Consider the following 24,746-nt stretch of genomic DNA (forward strand, 5'->3'; position numbering starts at 1 on the left):
TTCGGTGGCCATATGTTACCTTTCCACGTCAGTTTTAATCTAGCGGCGTACTACAGTACATGATATATTAGGCATGAAGATGTTATTGTTACAGATCAGCTAAATTATCTATAGTAAAGGATCCTACAAATTAATGTAAGATACAGTCACAGAAAATAATTATATTCATAAGTACGTCTGAGTCAGTGACAACCCTACAACAGATATATCCATCGGATCGCCATCAATGATGGTGATACATGGCTGTGTACATAATGTATATACAACTCGTCTAAACATCAACCCAACAATGTTAGATCTGTAAATATATATATATATATATATATATGTAAGAATAATTTAGGGTTAAAAAACTTCATCTTAGATGCATGATTTTTTTATAAGTTGTAAGTGGCTTTGAACTAGCTGTCAGATAACTGTGAGAACTCTCAGATCTGTTCCTAGTGTCTTTTTGTTGTCGGGATGTAAAAGTACCAGCCCACGTCCACTTGTCACATAGTTTTTGTCCATCTGATGAGTTTAGCCTTTTTCAGCTGGTTTTTATAGTTCGTTCTTATGTTGTACTGTTAAACCACTGACCCAGGTTAGGGGGAGGGTTGGGATCCCACTAACATGTTTATAACCCCACCACATTATTTAAGTATGTACAACAATGTATAAAATATAAAAAAGAAGATGTGGAATGATTGCTAATGAGACAAAAGACCAAAATGACACAAACATTAATTATAGGTCACTGTACGGCCTTCAACAATGAGTGCCTGTCCAAGTTGGGAGCCTGTAATTCAGTGGTTGTCGTTTGTTTATGTGTTACATATTTGTTATTTGTTCATTTTTTTATATAAATAAGGCCGTTAGTTTTCTCATTTCAATTGTTTTGCATTGTCTTATAGGGGCCTTTTATAGCTGACTATGCGGTATGGGCTTTGCTCATTGTTGAAGGCCGTACAGTGACCTATAGTTGTTAATGTCTGTGTCATTTTGGTCTCTTTTGGACAGTAACTTGTCTCATTGGCAATCATACCACATCTTTTTTTTTTATATTCATAAAGTTTTAATCAGTTGAAAAAAATGCATGTTTATTTAAGGCTTTCCTGAATTGGAAAATCTCTATTTTCAGGCATAGGCTGATATAAATTTGACTTTGAAATAATTATGATAAATCTGAAAAATAAAATGAGTGTTCAGATGCTTTTAACACTTTTATCAAATATTCAAGAGAATTTGAAAAGAAAATTTTTAGGCCAAAATCTTGACAGTTGAAGATATTTGATTTAAACGTCAAAGATAAACATCAAAATGTCAACACAAAAATGACCCTAGTTTCTTTAAAAAATGTCTTATGGCCATGAAATTTTAAGTTTTTGTGTTTTTTGAGTTAGGAGATTTTATTAAAAAAATAGGGGATTTTCCTGTTTTTCAGACAATAAGTGGTTTGAGCAGTTTTCATGAAACTTTGGTAACTTGTTTCATTGAGGACTTATGGAACTTTATTCTTTAAAAAGCGTCCAGCGTATCATGCACTCCTGGCAGTCAGCTCTTAATTACATGTATCTAACCATTGACAATTTGGAAACCTTTTCTCTAATATTCTAACTGAACTAAAGAAAAGTTTCTGACTGTCAATTTGGATATCTTCATATTACTTTGATTTAAGTATATTTTTATTTCAATTTACTAACTGTTGTCTCATAAATATAAGAATAATTTTATTTTGTATTACAGACGGATGGAGCCAAGATGAACGTTCAGCCCTAGACCCGAAGGAAGACAATTTCATTATAGTTGCCAGATAAGATGATGTAAGTATTTGGTCATTACAATTGTAATTGAAACTTAATGTTATGATTTGTAAGGTATTAAAATATTTCTCAAATTTGTTGGAGAAACAGCTTGAAAAATCATTACAAATTAGTCCAAGATTTCTTTTTCAAATTAATATTTGAATAAAATATAGTTTATAGTTTTATGAAATATTATACAGTAATACAATTCTTTTTAGTTATTTAATGTCTATTAAATATTTGTTTTAATAACTTGAAATCTCATAGTTCAATAAATATAAAGATAATTTCTTCTCATTATACCCCCACTTTAAAAAAAAAGTGAGGAGAAGGGGGGGGGGGGGGGGGGGGTAGGTGAAAAGTAATACTGTTTAACCTCTGTCTATCCATCAGTTTGTCAGCCCGTCCGTCACATGAATATTTTTTGTCACATTTTACTCAGAAACTCCAATTAAAACAAGGGTTTCTGAAATTTGGTTTTGGGGTTTCTATATATCACTTATATCATGTGATGCGTTTTCAGATCCATCACTCAGCAACTTCCTGTTTACCGAACACGTGTATCATATTACACCTGATAGCCAAGTTGAAATTTTTCGTCACTTTTTTCACAGGAACTACAATACAAGAATTTTTGAAATTTGGGTTTAGGGTTTATACAAGTCAGCTGTACTGTACTGTGATATGTTTTCAGATTCATCACTCAAGAACTTCCTGTTTAACAAACACTTAAATATTTTTACACTATTGAAATTATCCCCATGCGGTGGGGGTATCATCTGTGTTAGTGACCAGTAACTCACAGTTTCACTTGTTCTGTCATCTATAATTATGATGTACTATGTGTAATTGATGCTCCTGTAGTGCAGTTACTGCGTCTGAGTTTGTTTAATAAAGAATAATAAGAATGTATTGTAATTGTAAATAAACAACTTGTCCTAGAATTTATAATATATAGTATTTGACATAAACCATGCTTTCACATTAATTTCTAAATTAATTTCAACAGCAAATAGTCTCTTAACAAGGACAATTTGGAAACCTATTCTTTAATAAGTCTTAACAAAATTATCTGAATGCAAGTAAAGTTTCTGATTGTCAATATTTTTTTAAAGTAATTTGAAAAATATGGCTTGATTAAGATTGTTTGAAATTCAGTTGATATTGAATCATTTTTTATCAAAATGTATAAAAATGATATCAAATTGTTTTGGTAGCCACCAACTTCTGATAATTTGACATGCACATTAATTTTAAAATACTGATTATATCATCTGATTTTTTTTTTAAAATGAAAATAGTCAATGATAAGTATACAAAAATGCAATTGACCAATGTTGTAGCTAATTTAAAGCCACTTCTTTATGTTGAGCCTATGACTTTTGTCAAAAAAGCAAGACATAGCAATCCTACATTCCGTTATTGATGGCGTCATCCACAAACATTCACTCTGTGGTTAAAGTTTTTGTCGAGCATGCGACATAGGGATAGTGATCTGGTGGCGACGGCGTTAGCCAACTTCTTAAAAGCTTTATATTTTAGAAGGGGAAAGACCTGGATGTTTCATACTTTGTATATGGATGCCTCATGTTATGAAGTTTCCGTCAATCACATGTCCAATGTCATTGACCTCATTTTCATGGTTCAATGACTACTTTTTGTAAATTCTCCCTTATTATAAGTTAAATGAGATACTGTCCAGGTAACTATATTTGGCATGTTTGTACCTAATGTAAGGTCCTCATGCTAGTCAGACAGTTTTCTCTTGACCTTGACCTCATTTCATGGAACGGTGAACAAGGTCAAGTTTTGCCGGTCAAGTCCATTTCTCAGATTCTATAAGCAATTAAAGGTATAGTATATTCAGTGATTGGAAGGACTGTAAGGTGAACATGTCCAACTGACCTTGACCTCATTGGCTCAGTGGTTATTTAACTTTTTGTGTTTAATTCTGTTTTTCTTATACTGTATGCAGTAGGTCTACTATATTTGGTGTATGCAATATTGTAAGGTGTACATGTCTAGCTGGCAGGTGTCATATGACCTTGACCTCATTTTCATGCTTCAGTGGTCAAAGTTAACTTTTTGAGTTTTGGACTTTTTTCTAATACTATATGCAATAGGTCAACTATATTTGGTGTATGGAAATATTTTATGATCGATATGTCAGTCAGGCAGGTTTTATTTGACCTTGACCTCATGTTCACAGTTCATTGCTTATTTTTAAGTTTTTGTGTTTTAGTCTGATTTTCTTCAACTATAAGCAATAGGGTAATTATATTTGGAGTATGAAAGAATTGTTAGCGGTACATGCCTGTCTGTCATTGTTCATCTGACCTTGACCTCATTTTCATGACCCCCCTTTCATGGTTCATTGGTCAATGTCTAGTTTTATTGGTTAAAGTTTAGTTTATGTGACAGTTGTAATAAAGCTTTATATTTAGGACTATTAATATGATATCAATGATTAGTAAAGAAGGCGGGACATTTCAGGGTGTGCACTCTTGTTGAAATTTTAATAACTTTCTTAAACTATCCTGGATTTCTACTTTTTACTAATAAATGGACTTTATCTAACATAACAGACAGTCTGCAGATAAAGTTTTTTTTTTAAACTTTTATTGGATTCATTAAATATCCTAGATTTTGACCAAACTTGGACAGAAACTTCTTACAATCATAAGATAGTATTGAGAGGAATATTTTATAAATTTTTCCCTCATTTTTGTTTAGCCTTCTATTTATAGAAAAGGCTAGACACAGGGTTCCACGGAGCCCTTAAAAAATTTTTAGAAAAAAAAACCCAAAGAAGCTAATTTTTTTAAAGTTTTATATTTTGTTTGATATTTTTGAACTTATTTTTGAACTTATTTTGTTTTTGTTTCAGATTCCAGAACCAGGTAAATAATAATAATGTTTATCTATTTCCTTTTATATGTTTTTCATGTGTATGACTGGTTTTTTTCCCTTTCTATTCTATAGGTAACTTCAAATATTGATATGGAGGTTGGTTTATCTATTTCGTTTTATATATTTTCATGTGTATAGTTGTGTGGAAAGACCTATACTATAGGATGATTATTTTTTATTTTTTTTCTTCTGCCAAATTTTATTCCTAAGTTGCTGTGTTGTTTCGCAAGATGTTGCTTAGATATTTGGGATATGATATTGTACACTTTTGTAACTTCTACTGCGTAACCAAATACTTTTCCAAAACACTGTTCCTATTGTTATTTCGAAAACATCGCAACTGTATATAAAGAAACAGACAAACTTAATTTTCCAATTTGCTCTTTATATTATCCTCAGGATGTTTTCAATTTATTTTGACCAAAGCCGTATAAAGATTCTATTATTTATGAGAGTTATTTCCCCTTTTGTATTTGATATAAGTGAAATGTATTTGTAACTAGAAACCATAAGTGATAGAGGCCTAGGGTCATTTGATTTGAGATCCCTGATCTATAAAAATGAATATGAGGTCAAGTTCGAAGGTCAAGGTCATATTCAAAATTTAGATTTTGGCTTGTTATTACAAACGTTCAGAAAATCTTAGTTATAAGATATCAACAAAACATTTTTAAGAATTATTAGTTGCAACATGTCCTAATACATAAATTTGAGTTGAAAGTGTACCGAGTCACTTAATGAGAGTTTTCTCCCCTGTAATATCTTAAATTACAGATATGGTTATATAACTTATTTATCATATATAATTAAAACATAGGGTCTTTTGATTTGAGGCCCTTGTTTTGGACCTTCTATAATTTGACCTTTGCTTTTTATAACTCATGTTTATACATAAAAAAGTCATTGGACTTTTTGCATTAGTTTGCTATCCATTTAATCTTGAAAAAACCAACCGGAAGTGACCTTTTCTAAACTGGAAGTAGCTGTTTTTTTTACTAAATTAATGTAAAAGTATATAGAACCATATGTTTTTGAAATCAGTGTCAAGTAAACTCTCAAACAATACTGGAAGTGACATTTTTCAAAGTAAAAAAAATCTCTTTTTTATATTTTTTTTTTGTATAGAAACCATATATTTATGGAATCCGGGTACAATAAGCTGGAATCAACATTCATAATCAAATTTTAATATGAAAAAATTAAAATTTGATTATGAATGTTGATTCATATTTTAATTTTTTCATATTAAAATTATCCTTACTTGTCGTAAGACCTTCAATTGTTCACTCAACAATTGGTTTTTAATTTTCTTTGTTTTCTATAGCCTATAGAAAATATATAGTATAAGTAACTTCAAAGAATCGAAAGTGAAGCATGTTTATCTATTACATTTTATTATTTTCATTTTTATCTGTTTCATTTTATATGTTTTCATGTGTTATGTGTTTTTTTTCTATTTTCTATAGGTGTAATTTTTTTTTTAAATTTATTTCCATTTTCTATAGGTTACTTCAAAGAATTGAAAGTGAAGTATGGTTATCTATTTCATTTTATGTTTTAGGTTAAGTCCAGGATCTGAAGGACAGGTATGTTAAGATAGGATTTTTTGTATGCCTTTTTGTCCAAGTTTCCTTTAGGTGGCGTCTATGGATCCAACCGCAAGGTATGTTAAGATAAGATTGTGTGCATGATTGTATGTCTTTTTGTCCAAATTTCCTCTAGGTGGTGTCCAAGGATCGGAACAGCAGGTATGTTAAGATAAGATTGTGTAATGTTTGTATGCCTTTTGTCCAAATTTCCTCTAGGTGGCGTCCCAAGGATCAGAAGGACAGGTATGTTCAGATAAGATTGTGTATATGTGTGTATGCCTTTTTGTCCAAATTTCCTCTAGGTGGCGTCCAAGGATTGGATGTGCAGGTATGTTAAGATAAGATTGTCTATATGTTTGTATGCCTTTTGTCAGAATTTCCTCTAGGTGGCCTTCCAAGAATCGGAACAACAGGTATGTTAAGATAAGATTGTGTGCATGATTGTATGTCTTTTTGTCCAAATTTCCTTTAGGTGGAGTCCCAAGGATCGGAACAACAGGTATGTTAAGATAAGATTGTGTATATGTTTGTATGCCTTTTGTCCAAATTTCCTCTAGGTGGCGTCCAAGAATCGGAACAACAGGTATGTTAAGATAAGATTGTGTATATGTTTGTATGCCTTTTTGTCCAAATTTCCTTTAGGTGGAGTCCCAAGGATCGGAACAACAGGTATGTTAAGATAAGATTGTGTATATGTTTGTATGCCTTTTTGTCCAAATTTCCTCTAGGTGGCATCCCAAGGATCAGAAGGACAGGTATGTTTGGATAAGATTGTGTATATGTTTGTATGCCTTTTTGTCCAAATTTCCTCTAGGTTGCGTCCCAAAGATCAGAAGGACAGGTATGTTAAGATAAGATTGTGTGCATGATTGTATGTCTTTTTGTCCAAGTTTCCTCTAGGTGGGCATCCAAGAATCGGATGAGCAGGTATGTTAAAATAAGATTGTGTGTACATGTTTGTATGCCTTTTGTCCAAATTTCTTCTAGGTCAGGCGTCCCAAGGAGTAGAAGGAAAGGTATGTTAAGATAAGATTGTGTATATGTTTGTATGCCTTTTTGTCCAAATTTCCTCTAGGTGGAGTCCCAAGGATCAGACAACAGGTATGTTAAGATAAGATTGTGTATATGTTTGTATGCCTTTTGTCCAAATTTCCTCTAGGTGGCATCCCAAGGATCAGAAGGACAGGTATGTTTAGATAAGATTGTGTATATGTTTGTATGCCTTTTTGTCCAAATTTCCTCTAGGTGGCGTCCCAAAGATCAGAACAGCAGGTATGTTAAGATAAGATTGTGTATATGTTTGTATGCCTTTTTGTCCAAATTTCCTTTAGGTGGTGTCCCAAGGATCAGAACAGCAGGTATGTTAAGATAAGATTGTGTATATGTTTGTATGCCTTTTGTCCAAATTTCCTCTAGGTGGCATCCCAAGGATCAGAAGGACAGGTATGTTTAGATAAGATTGTGTATATGTTTGTATGCCTTTTTGTCCAAATTTCCTCTAGGTGGCGTCCCAAAGATCAGAAGGACAGGTATGTTAAAATAAGATTGTGTGCATGATTGTATGTCTTTTTGTCCAAGTTTCCTCTAGGTGGCGTCCAAGGATAGGATGAGCAGGTATGTTAAATTAAGATTATGTATATGTTTGTATGCCTTTTTGTCCAAATTTCCTCTAGGTGGAGTCCCAAGGATCGGAACAACAGGTATGTTAAGATAAGATTGTGTATATGTTTGTATGCCTTTTGTCCAAATTTCCTCTAGGTGGCGTCCCAAAGATCAGAACAGCAGGTATGTTAAGATAAGATTGTGTATATGTTTGTATGCCTTTTTGTCCAAATTTCCTTTAGGTGGTGTCCCAAGGATCAGAACAGCAGGTATGTTAAGATAAGATTGTGTATATGTTTGTATGCCTTTTGTCCAAATTTCCTCTAGGTGGCATCCCAAAGATCAGAAGGACAGGTATGTTTAGATAAGATTGTGTATATGTTTGTATGCCTTTTTGTCCAAATTTCCTCTAGGTGGCGTCCCAAAGATCAGAAGGACAGGTATGTTAAAATAAGATTGTGTGCATGATTGTATGTCTTTTTGTCCAAGTTTCCTCTAGGTGGCGTCCAAGGATAGGATGAGCAGGTATGTTAAATTAAGATTATGTATATGTTTGTATGCCTTTTTGTCCAAATTTCCTCTAGGTGGCATCCCAAGGATTGGAACAGCAGGTATGTTAAGATAAGATTGTGTATATGTTTGTATGCCTTTTGTCCAAATTTCCTCTAGGTGGGCATCCAAGAATCGGATGAGCAGGTATGTTAAGATAAGATTGTGTGTACATGTTTGTATGCCTTTTGTCCAAATTTCCTCTAGGTCAGGCGTCCCAAGGAGTAGAAGGAAAGGTATGTTAAGATAAGATTGTATATGTTTGTATGCCTTTTTGTCCAAATTTCCTCTAGGTGGAGTCCCAAGGATTGGAACAACAGGTATGTTAAGATAAGATTGTGTATATGTTTGAATGCCTTTTGTCCAAATTTCCTCTAGGTGGCGTCCCAAGGATCGGAACAACAGGTATGTTAAGATAAGATTGTGTATATGTTTGTATGCCTTTTTGTCCAAATTTCCTCTAGGTGGCGTCCAAGGATCGGATGAGCAGGTATGTTAAGATAAGATTGTGTATATGTTTGTATGCCTCTTGTCCAAATTTCCTCTAGGTGGCCTCCCAAGAATCGGAACAACAGGTATGTTAAGATAAGATTGTGTATATGTTTGTATGCCTTTTTGTCCAAATTTCCTCTAGGTGGCGTCCAAGAATAGATGAGCAGGTATGTTAAGATAAGATTGTGTATATGTTTGTATGCCTTTTGTCCAAATTTCCTCTAGGTGGCGTCCCAAGAATCAGAAGGAAAGGTATGTTAAGATAAGATTGTGTATATGTTTGTATGCCTTTTTGTCAAAATTTCTTCTAGGTGGCGTCCCAAGGATCAGAACAACAGGTATGTTAAGATAAGATTGTGTATATGTTTGTATGCCTTTTGTCCAAATTTCCTCTAGGTGGCCTCCCAACAATTGAAACAACAGGTATGTTAAGATAAGATTGTCTATATGTTTGTATGCCTTTTGTCCAAATTTCCTCTAGGTGGCCTCCCAAGAATCGGAACAACAGGTATGTTAAGATAAGATTGTGTGCATGATTGTATGTCTTTTTGTCCAAATTTTCTCTAGGTGGCGTCCAAGAATCGGATGAGAAGGTATGCTAAGATAAGATTGTGTATATGTTTGTATGCCTTTTGTCCAAATTTCCTCTAGGTGGCCTACCAAGAATCGGAACAACAGGTATGTTAAGATAAGATTGTGTGCATGTTTGTCTTATATTAAGATGATTTAAGTTTGTATTACAGATGGAGGAGCCCAGATGAAAGTTCAGTACTACCCCTGAAGGAAAACTGGATCATTTTAGTTGCCAGATAATGATGATGTAAGTATTTGGTCATTACAATTGTGTTTAAAACTATTTATTTTTATTTATTTATTTTAGGTAATAAAAATCCGTTTTTCCTTTGAAAGACCTCTTGAAATGTTATTACAAAATTGTCCATAAGTTTCTTATAATATCTAATGAAATATAATTTTAAAAGAATCAGTGTAAAAGAATCATTGTAATTGTAAATTAGACTCAGATCCCCCAATTTAGGATTTGAAATAAAACATGCATCACATTTATTTCTGAGTTAATTATTACAACAAATATACTCTTGATATTGACAATTTGGATATTAAGATAATTATTAACATTTTAATTGGGAAAAAATGACTTTGTTTAGATTGTTTGTTCAAAATTGATACATAAGATTGTTTTGGTTAGCCACCTGCACATTCTGATAATTATCTGCATACATTAATTTCAGAAATAATGATGTTATCATTAAACAGTCCTCATAAAACTGATTTAAAGTTAAAATGAAAATGATTAATGAATTATAGGCAAAAAGAGCATGGACACCAAAAATTGCGCCATTGATAAAGATCTGGAAAGAAGCTTAAAGGAAGGACCAAGTTTCAGTTGAGATGGCAGAATCAAGCAGCAAAGGAAAGCAGCTGGAATGAAGATTAATTATTACATTGATCTTCAACCAAGTCTGAGGCTTTGTCATGAAAAAAATAATGCAAGTATATATATATATATTCAAAGCCAATTAATTCTGCACAATATCTGAAAAAAAAGTGATAAAGTCTATAAGTATTATCTATAAGGCAACACACATTTTTGTTATTTTGCACATATTAAAATAAATATTTATCAGTTTGATAAAGGTTTTTCAGGTACATGAATACAATTTTATACCATGAAAAGTCAATCCTGATAGCATTTTACTTCAAGGGAGACTAGTACAATTAACAGCAAGAATGTTTCTTTCAGTGGGAGATAACTCACTATTATGCAATCAATATACAGAATAAATTAATAAAAATTTTGGCTGGCAATTTAACAATTTTTTAAAATATACAATTTGTGTCAATTTTAATTCCTTTTTAGGTTATAAAACAGTGCCAATGTTTTCATGAAGGGGAGTAAGACTTGTGGTATAATATATCTTAAATACAAGTAAGTATATAATTCCTCTATTTAAACAAATTTTATCGTCATATAATAAGTTTACAGGGAAAAACGTGCACTAGGCTTAAAGTAAAGTAAGAGGTCAAATGTTTTCTTGTTGACTAAAGATTCTAAAATTTTGAAGTTTTTCCTCCCTCAGCTCACTACTGATGACCTCTATTTTTGGCCGCATGACCCAAACCAGAAGTTTGACTGTTTTTCCTGGATTTGACTAAAAAGTTGTATTGTTCACCAAAAAATACTCTGAAAATGGCGATCCATTGATGCAGTTCAGGATATGAAGCTTGAAGGAATTTCTTTTTCATTTATATTGACCAACAGCAGTCTTATAAATATAATCTAATCTATAATTTTAGTTTATGTTCCAGCAGCCGGACAGTCCCAAGTTTCAGTCAAGATGGCAGATGGGTAGCAACTCCATGGAAGATGAATTAGATCTTCAATAAAGTCCAAGGATTTGCCATGTTAACAATCAAGCAGCGAAGGAAAGCAGCTGGAATGAAGATTAATTATTACATTGATCTTCAACCAAGTCTGAGGCTTTGTCATGAAAGAAATAATGCAAGTATATTCAAGCCAATTAATTCTGTACATTTTCAGGGAAAATGTGATCAAGTTTATAAGGATTATCTAAGATGAACACACACTTTTATTATTTTGCACATTTACAACACACAAAAATAGATATTTATCAGTTTGATAAATGTTTTTCTTGTACACGTATAACATTTTATACCATGAAAAGTCAATCCTGATAAAATTTTGATCTCAAGGGAGACTAGGTAGTACAATAAACAGCAAGAATGTTTCTTCCAGTGGGAGATAACTCACTATTACGCAATCAGAATACAGAATAAATTAATAAAAATTTAGACTGGCAATTTAACAAATTTGTAAAATATATAATTTGTGTCAATTTTAATTCCTTTTTAGGTTACAAAACAGTGCCAATGTTTTCATGAAGGGAGTAAGACTTGTGGTATAATATATCTTAAATACAAGTAAGTATATAAATCCTGTATTTAAACAAATTTTATCATCATAAAATAAGTTTACAGGGAAAAAACTTGCACTGGGCTTAAAGTTGTAAATTTGAGGTCAAATTGTTTTTTTTGTTGACTTAAGGTTCTAAAATTTTGAATAGATCACACTGATGTCATTGTAAAAACTAATGTATGCACACTTTGGCCAAACCACCAAATGAAGTACCAACAAAATTTCAATTGTTCACCAAATAAAACGCTGAAAATGGCCCCATTGATGCAGGTCAGGATATGAAGCTTGAAGGGATATTAGTCTATTTCATTTATATTGACCAACAGCAGTCTTATAAATATAATCTAATTTATAATTTTTGTTTATGTTTCAGTAGCTGGACAGTCCCAAGTTTCAGTCAAGATGGCAGATGGGTAGCAACTCCATGGAAGATGAATTAGATCTTCAACTTAAAGTCCAAGGATTTGCCATGTTAACAATCAAGCAGCGAAGGAAAGCAGCTGGAATGAAGATTAATTATTACATTGATCTTCAACCAAGTCTGAGGCTTTGACATGAAAAAAATAATGCAAGTATATTCAAGCCAATTAATTCTGTACATTTTCAGGGAAAATGTGATCAAGTTTATAAGGATTATCTATAATGAACACACATTTTTATTATTTTGCACATTTACAACACATAAAAATAGATATTTATCAAACTATTTTTCTTGTACACGTATAACATTTTATACCATGAAAAGTCAATCCTGATAAAATTTTGATCTCAAGGGAGACTAGTCTAGTACAATAAACAGCAAGAATGTTTCTTTCAGTGGGAGATAACTCACTATTACGCAATCAGAATACAGAATAAATTGATAAAAAGTTAGGCTGGCAATTTAACAAATTTGTAAAATATATAATTTGTGTCAATTTTAATTCCTTTTTAGGTTATAAAACAGTGCCAATGTTTTCATGAAGGGGAGTAAGACTTGTGGTATAATATATCTTAAATACAAGTACGTATATATGGATGATCTACAAGGTAACACCCAGTTTTGTAATTTTTCACATTTACCATTAATTAAAGTGCAACACACAAAAATAGATATTTTATCAGTGTGGTAAGATGTCTTAATATACAAGTCTGTATATAATTCCTCTATTTAAACAAATTTTATCAACATGAAATAAGTTCACAGGGAAAAAAAAACATGCACTAGGCTTAAAGGTGTAAGAGTTCAATTCTTTTTTATGCCCCACCTACGATAGTAGAGGGGCATTATGTTTTCTGGTCTGTGCGTCCGTTCATCGGTTCTTCCGTTCGTCCGTCTGTCCCGCTTCAGGTTAAAGTTTTTGGTCAAGGTAGTTTTTGATGAAGTTGAAGTCCAATCGACTTCAAACTTGATACACATGTTCCCTATGATATGATCTTTCTAATTTTAATGCCAAATTAGAGATTTTACCCCAATTCACAGTCCACTGAACATAGAAAATGATAGTGCAAGTGGGGCATTCGTGTACTGAGGACACATTCTTGTTTTTTGTTGGCTGAAGGTTCTAAAATTTGAACTGATTAGACATGTCATTGCAATGACTAATGTATGCAGACTTTGGCTAAACCACGAAATAAAGTACCAACAAAAATACCATTGTTCCTCAATCTAAAATGAATTAGTGCCCAAGAAAATAAGGAAATCCACAATCATATACAAACCATATTCCAACACTGATTTTATATATTTTGTGAGAACTTTTGATTTACTAAACATTTTACTTTTCAGGCTAGCAATAATTACTGCTTTTTAGTATGGATAGAGTTTTAGAATTATTATTGGAGTGGACTTTTGAGGTAAGAAAGAACCATTGCATAGGTTTATGAACTTAAGAACCGCTCAAAAATTCTAATACCAAATAACCATGGAATTTATTTTAAATTTCAAGCAGAAGAAATAATGCAAATGTCATAATTAAAAATAGAGTTCCAAGTTCAAATAATAGCCTCTTATTTGTTAATTACAGATCACGTAAAATGCCCTTTACCTTAGCTGTATTTGGCAAAACTTTTAGGAATTTTGGTCTAATGCTTTTCAACTTCGTACTTTTTTTGGCCTTTTTAACTTTTTTGGATTGAGTCTTTTGTAGACGAAACGCGTCTGGCGTATATACTAAATTTAGTCCTGGTATCTATGATTATGTTTATTTAAATATGGTTAAGCCTTTGACATTTTAGACAAAAGCTAGACATGTGGTTTTCATAGAAGTCTAAGGGTGAAATAGGATTGGCTGATTTTTTATTAGCATGACACAGGAAAGTCGAGGGTCTGGGATAAGTCGGAAAGCCATCATACTTTGTCAAATTGTTTTCCATCATGTGTAGTTTGACCATAATGTACCACCATTTTAATTTGAAAATTTTGAAAGAAGTTATAGGAAGTCTTTCCCAATTTTAAGTATTGTGATCATAAGAAAACTTCTGAACGCATTTACTCCTCTAATCGAGACTCTTTTACAGAAAGCTCCTGTACCTAATTGGATTGTTTTCCCACGTATAAAAATAAGGAATGATTGCTAATGAGACAACTATCCACCGAAGTTCAAATGAAGTGGATTGAAGCAATTATTGTCACATTGATGTGTTCTCTGCATCTTCTTTAACCTTGATATGTTATATATCACATATTTCTATATAATGTTCTTAAGTATACATACCAACAGTGATCTTTTTTTACTATTTTCAATGAAAACATTTTATTTTTCAGGTTAGCATTACAGCTTGTCTGTGCAGATTGATGTTGAAAATTGCTATTGACTTTTAAAAGTAAGAAAGAACTATTTTATAGATTTAAAAAAATTTCTATTGAAGATCATGTAAATTCCTATGATTTTTATAATGTTTTTACAATTTAAAGTTTTCTGGATTGACATGTCAAGTTTTAGGAAATGAAAAATTATTATTTTGGAAAAGTTTCTCTGCTTTAATTGTATAAAGTTTTAAGCCATTGGCCTATATGGGTGTAAAGTGCTTTTCAAAAATTTCAATAAAGAAATAAAGTTATTCCCAGTTTAATTGCTATTTGTTGCCTATTACAGTTTCTGAAAATATGACAGAAAATTGAAAAGTGTTATTCTTTTTCAGATATTAATTACTGTGGCTGAAGGATATAAATGTGTGATTATTTCTCCATACTCCTAAATTAGAGATGTTGTGAAGATTCTTAACATGTTGACAGCTTGGCGCTCTCTCTTCAGAAGACATCAGATTTAAAATCACCATTCTGACAGGACATGACTGCCAATCTGTATTTCCTGCCTGAGTATCCTGCACTACCAAACAGATGCCTTACTTTTACATGTATTTTACTGCAAGTCTGAAGAAGACCAAGATTGACCATATTTCCTTTTAGGTCTTTCTAACTCTACCAAACAGTTTCCAATATGAACGGTTCATATAGATCTTGCATAAACAAGAGAAAGAATTTAGTTGGTATACTTTAAAAATTATTAATGTAAAGATTCTCCATTTTAACAAGAGTGGAAGTTTTGGTTGATGTATTGTGTTTTGAATTTTCACTCAACTTTATTTGTCTCTCTACCATTAAATGCTATTGATTTTTATTTGTCTCTCTACCATTAAATGCTATTGATATTTATTTGTCTCTCTACCATTAAATGCTATTGATTTTTATTTGTCTCTCAACCATTAAATTCTATTAATTTTTATTTGTCTCTCTACCATTAAATGCTATTGATTTTTATTACTTGTTGCTCTACACATATAAAATGGTAACATTTACATTAATTGGTAAAGAATGGAGAATCTAAAAATAATAGATATCAAGTTTATTGCTACAGGTACGCGACTCAGTTGTAATTGATCATAAGTCTAACAGGGTCAAGGGGAGGTAACGCCTCATACTTTAAGTTTCTTAAGTGTTGACCAATATAACTTAGACATTCTCTTTTTCCTTTTTTAGTATTTTGTTATTAAGCTTAGTGACTAAGGTTGTTTTGTGAAAAAATAAAAGCAAAAGTATAGTTTTATTTTCAAAGACAGTATCAAAAGCAAAACTTGATATTCAATTTTTTGTATCTCTGATATATTGACCAGTAACAGCAGCTTAAAAAACTTCCTGGAATGTTATGAAATGAGAACATAATCATCTTTTTGATTAAGAAAAAAAATAATTTTATTTCTTCTTTCCATATTTTATTGGTAAATTTAATTGGGTTTTAACTGCAAACTTCACACAGCAGTAGCACAGGCAAACTTTGGGGTTCTGCGTAATCCTTTCAAAAGTTTTTATTGCTGTTTTTACAAGTTGTGTAGTGTAAAGTGTTCATTATTTTAACTTGTATCATATACATGTTTTTTGATGGATTAAACTGTAAAACTATTGTAATTTGAGCACTACCAGAGTAAATGAACTGTTTTACAAAGCATTTATTTAATTTTTCATGCATTTAGTTACGCCAAGTCCAAAAAATTGTAGAATATTGATGAAACATCTTACTTTCAAGGAATGTAAAATAATAGTTTCTTTAAAACAATAATTTGTGTTCTTAATGGAATGTAAAATATTGTATATTATTGAATTTATATGAAACCTTTTTCTTCTTCTGTAGGATAGTTAGTGGTTCAAATATATGCCTGTTGAGAATAACATTGCATGCAAGTTTTCGGAATTTCCACTAAAAAATAAAAATAAAATTTGCATCAAAGTACACTGTCTTCAAAAAAAGTTCAATGCAAGAGTCTTATAATACTAAGACTTTTTGTATCATTTCAATTAAGCATAGAAATAACCAAAAAGAAACAAATTTCTCTTTCCTACAGCTTCTATATTCACTTTTATATGTAAATATGTGTTAGAGCCTAAATTGACCTGAACTTATTTTTAGTCATGCATTGCCTTGGACCATTTCCTAACTGTGTGGTATGCTATTGTAACTTTTCCATCCAGAAAGAATTATTTATGGCAAAATTACAATTGTTTAGAAGCACCCCCTATTTTATTTAATACATGTACATTGAATAACAAGCCCCCTATTAATATATGATGAAATGGGATAAAATCAACTTGGTTATCAGAATTTGTGATTATCTCCCCTCATTAAAAAGAACTTATGCCAGTGTAGGAATTTTACAGGAAATATTTCGCCTCAAGTCTTTAAAAAGGCCTAAATCAAACCTGATTCATCAAACACCTTGTTCTAAACTTAGCAGAACAGTTAATATGCTGGTCAATGCCCCATGTCCTCTGTAAATTGGATAACTGTAAAGAAAGTCCTTAAATGATAAACAATTATTGTTTCTTTGCTCCAAAAAATTGAAATAAGGGGTAGGGGTACACAATAATCAACTTATGCAAAGGTTGTTTAATTGGATTTCAGTAAATGTCAATAAATTGGCTTTCATTTTTATGATTGAAAAATAAGGGGAGATAATTTTGACATAGTAGAATCCTGACTGCAAAAGTAGTAGGAATGAAATTTTTATTCTTAACAGCATGCTAGGTTTATTTTGAATAATGAATTTACAAAAAAAAATCAAATGTTATTGTTAATTGGAAAATGAATGAGAGGTTTCCTGATGTTGATTTTAACTTGATCTTTTGAGGAACATTTTTTAAGCATTTGGTTCTAACATAACCTCAATAAGTAAATTCGTAGTTTCCAATTTCTGTTAAAATTAATTGTATAAATTTACTTTAGGTAAAAACATAACAGCATTGTAGACATATTTCTTGTTCATTAGAGTCTTTTAAAGGCTATCTCTTTACTCTTTAAAATGGTTTTTAAAACCTCTAAAAAATATTTGCTAAACTGACCTGTAAAATAAGATTTTTCCTTCTTTCCTTCTTAATTATCTAATATATGGATCTATTTGTTTGTCCATCAATATCTCCAATTCAAATCTCCAGTATTTAATCCCTAAAGTGCCACGGGACACGGGTATATATATGTAAAGTTGGGTTACATTAAAACAGAATTTAAGGTTTCAGCAACACCTGAGGGGATTGCTGCAGTGATTTAATTAGATAGACAAGTTTTGGTTCAAACATCACCCTTATCAGGATTAAAACTACAGAAGAGCACTAAATTCCCAAGTGATAATGTGTTCTTCGCAATTTGTCACCATAAGAAGAAATTACAAATAGAGCGTGAGTGAAGGTATGACAGTAAACTGGATTAAGAATGTTAAATAAAATATGTTTTTGCAAATTTGGATGACAATTAATTGCAATTATGTACCATTTCAATAATAGAAGTAGTATAGACTTGCAAATCCATACCATTACAACACTGGAAGTAGTATGGTTGTCTGAGCGAAGCCAATTGGAAGTACGTACCTCTTAGTGAAGCTAATTGGGAGCACACCCTCTGTCTTGTTGCGAAGCTGATTGGAAGCAGTACATATATACCTCTGTCTGCTAAAGCTAATTAGAAGCAGTACCCCTGGCAGAGAGGTCCCAAATAGAAGCATGTAACTCTGAGGGAAGCCAATTGGAAGCATGTACCTCTGCAAAATTTGATTAAAAATTTATTCAACAAATTTTATTTAACATTCTTTTTAAAGTTTACTTGCATACCAACTCTCATTTTCTATTTATAATTACTCCCCTTGTTGACATTGTGACATGCAAATTATCACTTCACCATTTAGAAGATGATTCTAATAAATAACTACAACCCACGATCAAGTACTGTTATAAGGGTAAAATAGTTTATTAATTTTAGTTTATGCACCTTTAAATGATAACTTAACTACACCAGCAAAATTTAATTATAAGGCATCATGCTACTAAATACCTAAATAACAACTAATCTGTTTCCACTATATAAAAATAAATGGTGTCAATGCGTCCATAGGGACACAGATGATGCCCCTGCTAGCATATAACTTAATAGAGGGACATAACTCAAGAAGCGATAGAATTATGGTTGAAAATATTTTTAAAATCTTCACTTTCTACCCAGAGTGTCAAGTTTTATGATCCTGTATTTTGTTTTGAATAGTTCTCCTTTATTATAGTGTCCAAAGTATACCTCTTGGGTCAGTTCTTCCAAGCAAATAGTTACAAAATATTTTTCCACTACATATTGATTTTATCTGGTTTTAAATACTTGATTAATTATCATTATAATGATTCTCTTTATATGTATATGTTTATTCTTATGAGTTGTTTTGTTCATGTATATTGTATGTATAATAATTCCCTAGTTATAAAAGTATAACAGGAATTGATTGTCATCTTGCGTATGTGTAATACATGTACAAGTAGGCGTAGGAATTTCAGCACCAAAATATTTTAGCTGTAAAGTGACATATCTTTATGTATTTTAGTTCTAACTTGAACTTTGAGCATTGTATTGTTATGGATGTTGAAAGAACAAAGATTCGTATAATTTTGTATTTTGATATTAAATTAATTTTTATGTAGGTGGAATGGCTATTATATATACAAACATAATCGTATTTCAACTTTTGTACCATATATTTTATAGTTGTAGTCCTAAAGACACGATTTCATTTTTACTTACATTTACAAACAAAACAAAACAATATACGTCCGAGTATGTCTCGTGAGACGACTTGTCGCATTCAAAGGGTTGGAGCATATATGACGGTTTCCAGACCCTTGGGTCGGACCCAGGTTTCCAGTTTCCCATTATTGGGTTTGTTTGGTTGTTCCTGGCCGGCGAGGTCGTTCATGATCGAGTTATTCATTTGTTCAGTTATCCAGTTTACATTCATGTCAACCATATTATATCTCTTGTTCGTACAAGGTTTACTTTTTCTAGCTAAGTTGTTCCAAATAGTATATTTCAAGTATATTTCAATGTTTTTGTTATTAGGAATAATTGTGGTTATTGGTTTTTTCATATATTTATATATTAAGACGCATGTATGTAATTATTTAATAAATTTCATTGTCCACTATGCTTGCTGGACTATCGGCAACACTATATATATTGTATTCATTTATGCCTTATAATACATATGAGCGTATGGGGTATACATATAGTTACTCAAATGCAAAAGGTTGACTTGAGATTATTTCTCTAGTACTGGTACAAGTTATTGAATTCACATATTGTATAATGTATGTTTATATTGATAATTTGTCTTATAAAATGGCAGCTCACAATATGCTGTACTTGAGCTAGTCAACAAACATAAGTTTGTGTTGTGTTTTTCTTTAAAGAGGGAAAGGTTAAATGTATTTAGTGGAAAGAAGACTAATTTACGATCCTATGTCCTTCAAGCTCTCTGAGTTATTGGTTAAAATAAGATGTGGTATGATTGCCATTTAGGCTCAACTCTCCACAAGAGACCAAATGACACTAAAATAAACAACCCCTAGGTCACGGTACGGCCTTCAACAATGAGCAAAACCCATACTAAATAGTCCGCTATTTAAGGCAATGAAATGACAAATCTAAAACAATTCAAACATTTGTTTTGTTAAACCTATATATTTGAGGGAAAGAAGTTAAGGTAATATTATATATATTTTAAATATAAGTATGTCTGAACCAGTGACCGCTCTACAATATATTTTAGCCATCAGATCACCAGCGGTGATGGTGATACAAGGCTGACAATACATTCTGTATATATAATTCCTCTAAAGATCTGGTGAGCCGTTTATTTGGCGATTGCAAATGGCAGTCAGCAGGGTTTAAGAACATGCGTTATTCAACCTGCTTAAATCGAGTGTGTTTTCTTAAAATATACTTTTTCACTTTTTTGGTCTTTTGGAAAATGCTGTTTGTGCTGTATTTATACCCTTCTATCAAGAAATTTGTTTTGCATGCACACACATTAAAATTTCAGTTTTTATCCAATGCAATCATGTTTGAACATTGTTTACAATTTAGACTTATTTATATTTTTTGTGTGTGAATAGACTCGTATATAAAATGGTTTTGACAAAACCTTTGATAATACCCTGCTATAAAGAGCGGTATATAGTGATGCACATGTCCATCCATCCCTATGTACTTCTGTTAGTACTCTAATTTCCACTCCTGGTTTCAAGTACAGCTTGAACAAATCTTTGAAATATCAAGGCAATTTCATGGACCATATATTTGAGGGAAAGTAAGATTTTAATGGTTTAACATTAAAGTTGAACAAGAAATGCCCTAGTTACTGCTAAAATATGGGTTTTCATGATAATACTGCTCAACCAAATTTATTGAAATTAAGTTAGTATAAAAAAGATGTGGAATGATTGATTGCCAATGAGACAACTCTCTACAAGAGACAAAATGACAAAAATTCACAACTATAGGTCACTGTACAGCCTTCAATAATGAGTAACGCCCATACCACATAGACAGCTAGCTATAAAAGGCCATGAAATGACAAATAAAAAATTCAAAGGAGAAAACTAACAGCCTAATTTATTTACAAGAATGGAAAACAAATATGTAACACATCAACAAACAACAACAACCACTGAATACCAGGCTCCTGACTTGGGACAGGCCAATATAATCTCCATAGAAATGATGCTTGCAAATGTCAATAAATTTGCATACCAAATATCATTGACTTAACATAAGCAGTTCATCTTAAACTGATCACAAACTAATACATGTACATGTAATCTATGCAAAAGTTTTATAAGTCAATAGACCATGACTGAGGGGGTGGGGCCAAACATTCTTCATGAAAAAAGAGATGTGCTAATGCTTATACAACTGAATACCAATTAAGATTGGCCTACCACTAATAGTACTCCTTGAACTGACCTAATCACAAACTAAAACATGTTAACTTATCAAAATTTTCAAATTTATAGACCATGACTATGGGGACGGAGCCAAATCATCTCCATGCCAATGCTTCTAAAACTGCATTACCAAACATAATTGACCTTACACTAGTGTTTACCTATCAACTGACCTAATCACAAGCTAATACATGTGCAATAGGCAAAAGATTCAAAGTCGATAGACCATGACTCAGGGGGCAGGGCCAAATAATCTCAATGGGAATAAAATGTGCCAATGCAAGTGCAACTGCATACCAAATATAATTGACCTTATTTACTATATACTAGACCCAATTACAAACTAATACATTGTCAACGACAACACCTATGGGTCCTTTGCTGAAAACAGCATACCTTTGTCTCACTTTTTGACTCAGTATAAGCATGACACAAACTCGTGTTGTGAACATGCGAAATTTTTATTTACTTTGATAGCCTTCTTTGTATTTATATATTAACATAATCAATTGCTTCGCCAAGCGCAGCTGAATACAACTAAGAGGTCCAACTGCATTATTTTTAACCTCCCACCTTTTCCCAAAAAAAATTCTCCTAGAAGAAATGGTCATAATCTCAATTCAAATTTCCAAAGAAGTTTGCAACCATAATAACCCATTTGAATACATCATAAAAGTCTTGAAATAAAAAATGACATACATAATCAAGGCTAAAATTAAATTAAAAAGTAGCTTCTAAAAATAAACCTCCAGAAAATACAACATTTCTTACTACACATAGTTTTAAAGCGGTGTAAGGGAGGTAGTTGTCACTGTTGCGTTAATATTACCTCCTTTACACTGCTTTGAAATTATGTTTTCACATTTCACAGCGGTTTTATACTTTAATCATCCCTTATTTTCATTCAAACTATGTATTTACATTGTATCACAGATCAAATTTAATCATCCATTGTGTGTAAATTCGTGTTCCTACGTTTTTGATTGAGTTAAGTCATTCCAATTGATATATTATAATATAGTGTGTCTTTCTATGTTGTGATGTTATACTATTGTTTCAGAAGAAGGGAGAAAGTTTGGTACCATTAAAACGTTTAATCCCGCCGCAATTGTTTGCACATGTCCTAAGTCAGGAATCTGATGTTCAGTGTTTGTCGTCTGTTTACTAGTATTCGGTTCATATAAAGTGTTTCTTGTTTTTTGGTTTTTTTTAAATAGATTAGACCATTGGTTTTCCCGTTTGAATGGTTTTACACTAGTAATTGTGGGGGCCCTTTATAGCTTGCTGTTCTGTTTACTTTTATAAAAAATTACTTTGATGAAGAGTTGTCTCATTCGCACTCATACCACATCTTCCTATATATCTATATGAAATATTAATTGAAAGGTTGCTGTTCACCACTTTGAAAGATGCATAATCATATATTGAACAATCAAAATAAATGTAAATGGTTAATTCTAAATTAAGTATAGTGTTCACCACAAAGTTACCTCTTCTACTAGAGTCAAAAGTAAAAACACAAAAATACTGAACTCCTAGGAAAATTCAAAAAAGAAAATCAAAAATCAAAATCAAGTCCAAACACATCAAATGTATGGATAACAACTGTCATATTCATGACTTGGTACAAGCATTTTCTAATGTAGAAAATGGTGGATTGAACCTGGTTTTATAGCTAGCTAAACCTCTCACTTGTATGACAGTCAAATTAGCCTGGCTATACTCTAAAATATTTATTGATTATAAACGTCCTTATGTTCGCAGCTACATAATTTGTACATTCTGATCATTACTATAGTAACTTCTTCTTTTCGATGTTAGTTACAAAAACTGCATACCATAGACTGCACTTTTTTATGCATAAGTACCTTATGTCATTTGCCTATATACTGGAATCTTATGTAGACCGTTGTTTGTGAAATACACACGTCTATTTGTTAGAGGGTTAAAAAAAAATATAATTAAGTTTTCTTTTATATTTTAACTTAGTTGCCATACTTTATGTGTTCAATACGATCTTATAATGACATAGTCGATACATATAGCTTCTCCCAGGTACAGTTTTAAGATTTTGAACACTTAAAAAAAGTTCATTTGAAAAATATTAATAAAACAATTTGATTTTAAACACCAAAAGAGCAAGAAAAGAGAGAAAAAGGAGGATTAATGCCCCAACCGCACATGCACTCATCATGTCTTTTTGTAATCATTTGTTTGTAAATGCAGATCATGTTGCAGAAGTTTCTTATTTTTGCCCTCTTCTTGCATACTATGCAGAATGATTTTGCTCGTTGTTGAAGATGGTATGGTCTTATTTTGCTTATATACTGTATACGGTTTGCATTTTTCTTCTTGTTGGAAGCATACATTGTTCTGTTGTTTTTTACATCCTATTGGTCTTTTGTGAATTCTTTAGTTCAACTGCTGTCTCACTGACAATCTTATCACATCTCCTTATTCTTATTTATAAATCTAAGATTCCATAAACAGTAACACAATCGTTCTTTTTTTTCAGAATTTTATTACATTAAATTCAAACATTCATTTAATTGGGTTTTTTTCCATTTCAAATTCTCAATATGTTTTCTTCAAGTTTTATCTCGTGAATGCATTCATCAATAATTTTCTGGATCATAGGCACTACAACTGCATCTTCTTGTTCTTTCTTTTCTGTGTGTTTCGTGCTTGTCGTTTTCTTGGGCTACAAAACATGGATTATCTCCCTGTCTTCTATAATCGTCCGAACAATCGGTAACTTCAATTGTTGGAATAATTTTGAGGGATTATACTGATGGCACACCTATTGGTGATATTGTTGTTGCATCTTCTGATGTCGGGAAATAAAGTCACCACGTGTTCCCTCTAAAGAATGAATTCTGTCTACCCAACCAAAACCAACATTTCCTTCCATTAACGATAATTTTAATTTGACTTGGTAACCTGTTGTTATAAAATAAAACATAAGATACATACTACAAACTAAAATGTACTAATTTACTGGCAAGCATAAAGCAACTAGAGTTGTTTCATTGGCAATTAAGTCATATCTTCTTATATATGTACCACTTCTCGTTATTTATATACATATACCACATCTCGTTATTTACTAGTATAAACCACATCTCCTTATTTAT

General features: G+C 31.8%; 1 protein-coding gene and 1 long non-coding RNA gene across 8 annotated transcripts in view; both read left to right on the forward strand.

Moving 5' to 3' along the window:
* LOC134715254 (uncharacterized) overlaps positions 1–24,746 on the forward strand; it is a 44,775-nt gene that overhangs the window by 11,541 nt on the left and 8,488 nt on the right. Inside the window, exons 2-6 of one of the 7 annotated variants that reach the window (XR_010106642.1) lie at positions 1,726–1,802; positions 4,672–4,684; positions 6,256–6,280; positions 9,670–9,746; positions 10,253–10,438. Coding sequence is in view for 1 of the 7 variants with exons in the window: in XM_063577318.1 (XP_063433388.1) it covers positions 1,798–1,802 (5 nt within the window). In the remaining 6 variants the exon portion in view is untranslated. The other 6 variants (XR_010106640.1, XR_010106638.1, XR_010106637.1 and 3 more) reach the window with 6 other exon arrangements.
* On the forward strand, positions 12,814–17,466 carry LOC134715255 (uncharacterized). Its single transcript, XR_010106643.1, has 4 exons — positions 12,814–12,885; positions 13,651–13,718; positions 14,629–14,687; positions 15,006–17,466. It is a non-coding gene; the product is annotated as an uncharacterized LOC134715255 (long non-coding RNA).

The sequence above is a fragment of the Mytilus trossulus genome, chromosome 4, assembly GCF_036588685.1.
Source record: "Mytilus trossulus isolate FHL-02 chromosome 4, PNRI_Mtr1.1.1.hap1, whole genome shotgun sequence".
NCBI classification, from domain to species: domain Eukaryota; kingdom Metazoa; phylum Mollusca; class Bivalvia; order Mytilida; family Mytilidae; genus Mytilus; species Mytilus trossulus.